The following is a 3586-nucleotide window of genomic DNA, read 5'->3' on the forward strand; positions in this document are numbered from 1 at the left end:
CAGGGGCGTGGCCGGGGCCTCCCAGCGGCTTCCCCGAGCTCCTGGAGCCCCAGTCCCATTCCCGGAGTCCGCCGCATCCAGCAGCGAAGACATGCTCCGGCGGCCTGTGGGGAATCTCTGGCGGGTGACTCGGGAGGTCTCTTCCCGGAGGTGACATTCACCTGGGGTCTTCGGTGCCGAAAGAGACGGGGCAGTTATTTTTCCAGATTTCACTTTGTATTTGGGGCATTCTCTGAGCGGTACAGTCAGGCGTCAAAACTGCCCCTCCCCGCTGGCCTCTGCCCTCTCTGGCATCTTTCCCCTCCTACGAATTGCGTGGATTTGTTTCCACCACATGGTGTGTGCCTGGCTCTCCATGTTTCGCCTGTACTCTCTGCTTTTTTCCTTCTTCCTTTCCTATTCTTTCTTTATTTTCCCTTTCCTTTCCTTCCCCTCCCCGCCCTCCTTTCCTTTCCTTTTCAAGATGGAGGAGTCTCGCTCTGTCACCCAGGCCGGAGTGCAGTGGCGCGATCTCAGTTCACTGCAACCTCCACCTCTCGAGTTCAAGCGATTCTCCTGCCTCAGCCTCCCAAGTAGCTGGGATTACAGGGGTGCACCACCACACCACTAATTTTTGTATTTTTAGTAGAGATGGGGTTTCACCATGTTGGCCAGGATGGTCTCGAACTCCTGACATCAGGTGATCTGCCTGCTTCAGCCTCCCTAAGTGCTGGGATTACAGGTGTGAGCCACCATGCTTGGCCCTCTCTGCTTTTTTCTTCTTCCATTTGAGAACGTTCGATAAGGGCATTTACCTTTTTGTTATTTATTTTATTTCTTTTTTTTTGAGACGGAGTCTCATTCTGTCGCCCAGGCTGGAGTGCAGTGGCCGGATCTCGGCTCACTGCAAGCTCCGCCTCCCGGGTTTACGCCATTCTCCTGCCTCAGCCTCCCGAGTAGCTAGGCGCCCACCACCTGACCCGGCTAGTTTTTTGTATTTTTTAGTAGAGACAGGGTTTCACCGTGTTACCCAGGATGGTCTCGATCTCCTGACCTCGTGATCCGCCCGTCTCGACCTCCCAAAGTGCTGGGATTACAGACTTGAGCCACCGTGCCCGGGCTTGTTATTTATTTTATTTTTTACAGAGATAGGGTCTCACTGTATAGCCCAGGGTGCTCTTGAATTCCTGGGCTCAACCCGTCCTCCTGCCTCAGCCTTCCAAAGTGCTGGGGTCACAGGTGTAAGCCACCGCTCCTGGCTGAAGAGGGCAGTGAAAGCCAGGTTCCAACAGTCAGATCTGACCACCACCCTCCTCTGCTCTAACACCTTCTATGGCTCCCTATTGCCCTGGAGATAAAGCCAGGCAGCATCCCTCTGCCTGGCATTCTCATGCCTTTAGAGCTAAGTGTAGATGGAAAAGCTGTGTGATTGTTGAGAAATGACTTCCCCTCTCTATGCCTCAGTTTCCTCACCCAGGTAGGAAGGGCAGAGAGAGACCTGGACAGGGCTATTAGCAGTCCTGAGGGGTTAGGGCAGGGAAGGGGCCTGGTGGGCTGCATGGAGGAAGGGGCTGCAGGACTGTAGCTGGAAGGACAAGAGGCAGTTTGCTTTCTGGAGGGACAGGAAAAGAGTGTTCTGAGCAGCAGAGAGTGCCTAGGCCAAGGTCTAGCCTTTGCTTATCTGGCCAGTAACCCAGGGAGGGACAGTGCCCTCCCCGCGGTCTCTAAATGAGCCCCAGGCATCTGCCCTCTCCCACCTCTGCCTCAGTTTCCCCATCTGGGAACAGGAGCTCTGAAGAGGGAGGAGGTGGACAGACTTTTCCCAGGACCAGGCCCCACCCCACTGCTCACTCTGACTCTACCCAGCAGACCTCCTTGAGGCCCGCCGCCCGCTGGCCCACGAGTGCCTGGGTGAGGCCCTGCGTGTCATGCGTCAGATCATCTCCAAGTACCCGCTGCTGAACACCGTGGAGACGCTCACGGCAGCCGGCACCCTCATTGCCAAGGTCAAAGGTCAGCCTGCTGGAACAGGGCTGCGAGGGCTCTCTTCCTGGAAGGGCATCCTGGAGAAGGGCATGTTTGAAGTGGGTTTTGAAGGATGCATAGGAGTTTGACAGGCACAACAGCTCCCTGCTGTTCTCACTGGGTTAAGGGCTCCGGTCAGTTCTTGCAGGGATGGTCACCTCCTAGAGTGGGCCCACCTCCTTGCCCTTATCTCTGCTTCCCAGCCTTCCATTACGAGAGCAACAATGATCTGGAGAAACAGGAGTTTGAGAAGGCCCTGGAGACGATTGCTGTGGCCTTCAGTAGCACGTGAGTGCGGGAGCCTGTGGGTCAGAGCAAGGGAGCGTGGGGGGCCCGGGTGTCTCTCGATGGTGACCCCGCTGGCCCTGCAGAGTGTCCGAGTTCCTCATGGGTGAAGTGGACAGCAGCACCCTCCTAGCAGTGCCTCCCGGGGACTCGAGCCAGGTGAGTGGGGTGGGCCGGGGCCACCTGTGTTCAGCTTCTGGCGGCCAGCCGGGTTCAGGTCTGCAGGGCCCGGCCAGTCACCCTGCTTCCCCTGTGTGCCTTGGTTTCCCTCTCTGTCCGGGGGGCAGCAACCGTCCCCTGAAAGGTGGGCACTGCGTAGGTCCCTGCATGGTGCTGGTCTCACCTGCGTCTCCATCCTACAGTCCATGGAAAGCCTGTACGGACCGGGCAGTGAGGGTACCCCTCCCAGTCTTGACGACTGCGATGCCGGTAAGCCCCCACACAGCACAGGCGGGCATTTGAGGGGTGAGCCATTGTGGGGGTCGGGCCAGGCTGAGCAGGCCCCCGTTCCCTGCAGGCTGCCTGCCCGCCGAGGAGGTGGATGTGCTGCTGCAGCGCTGTGAGGGGGGCGTGGATGCTGCGCTCCTGTATGCCAAGAACATGGCCAAGTACATGAAGGACCTCATCAGCTATCTGGAGAAGCGGACGACGCTGGGTGAGAGCTGGGGTCCCTGCAGGGTGGGTCTGGAGGAAGGCCTTGTCCCAGCATCTCACACCCCTCCCCGGCCCACAGAGATGGAGTTTGCCAAGGGCCTGCAGAAGATCGCTCACAACTGCAGACAGAGCATTGTGCAAGAGGTGGGGGCCCCGCGGGCATGGGGCGGGGGTCCCTGGGCCCGGGTGTGAGTCTCAGCCCCATTTTGAGGACCCAGGGCCCAAGAACAGGGGCTTCCCCTCTACATTAACGGGGGTGGCTGCAGGGACCAGGGAGGTGGTGGCTGGGGGTGCTGGGGCCGCCCTGCCTCCTTCCCTCCCCACCCAGTGACCCGGGGCCTCGCCCACAGCTCCACATGCCGCTCCTGTCCATCTACTCGCTGGCCCTGGAGCAGGACCTGGAGTTCGGCCACGGCATGGTGCAGGCGGTGGGCACCTTGCAGACCCAGACCTTCATGCAGGTGCGTGGTACCTGGATGGGCGGGCTGGGCCCGGGGCATCACCAGGGTACCCACTCACGGCCCGTTTCGCCCCAGCCCCTGACCCTGCGGCGGCTTGAACACGAGAAGCGCAGGAAGGAGATCAAGGAGACCTGGCACCGCGCCCAGAGGAAGCTGGTGAGGCGGGCGGGAGGGGGCGGACG

The 3586-nt window shown here is 59.7% G+C and overlaps 1 protein-coding gene across 4 annotated transcripts in view; it reads left to right on the top strand.

The window, feature by feature from the left end:
- Window positions 1–3586, top strand: part of HMHA1 (histocompatibility (minor) HA-1) — a 21236-nt gene that overhangs the window by 5595 nt on the left and 12055 nt on the right. For all 4 annotated transcript variants that reach the window (XM_011963999.1, XM_011964001.1, XM_011963998.1 and 1 more), the window contains exons 3-10: window positions 1849–1992; window positions 2208–2292; window positions 2376–2448; window positions 2652–2718; window positions 2807–2944; window positions 3023–3087; window positions 3294–3404; window positions 3480–3560. In XM_011963999.1, coding sequence (XP_011819389.1) covers window positions 1849–1992; window positions 2208–2292; window positions 2376–2448; window positions 2652–2718; window positions 2807–2944; window positions 3023–3087; window positions 3294–3404; window positions 3480–3560 — 764 coding nt within the window. The remainder of the gene's footprint in view (window positions 1–1848; window positions 1993–2207; window positions 2293–2375; window positions 2449–2651; window positions 2719–2806; window positions 2945–3022; window positions 3088–3293; window positions 3405–3479; window positions 3561–3586) is intronic.

Source organism: Colobus angolensis, unplaced genomic scaffold (assembly GCF_000951035.1).
Source record: "Colobus angolensis palliatus isolate OR3802 unplaced genomic scaffold, Cang.pa_1.0 Scaffold64, whole genome shotgun sequence".
Taxonomy (NCBI): Eukaryota; Metazoa; Chordata; class Mammalia; order Primates; family Cercopithecidae; genus Colobus; species Colobus angolensis.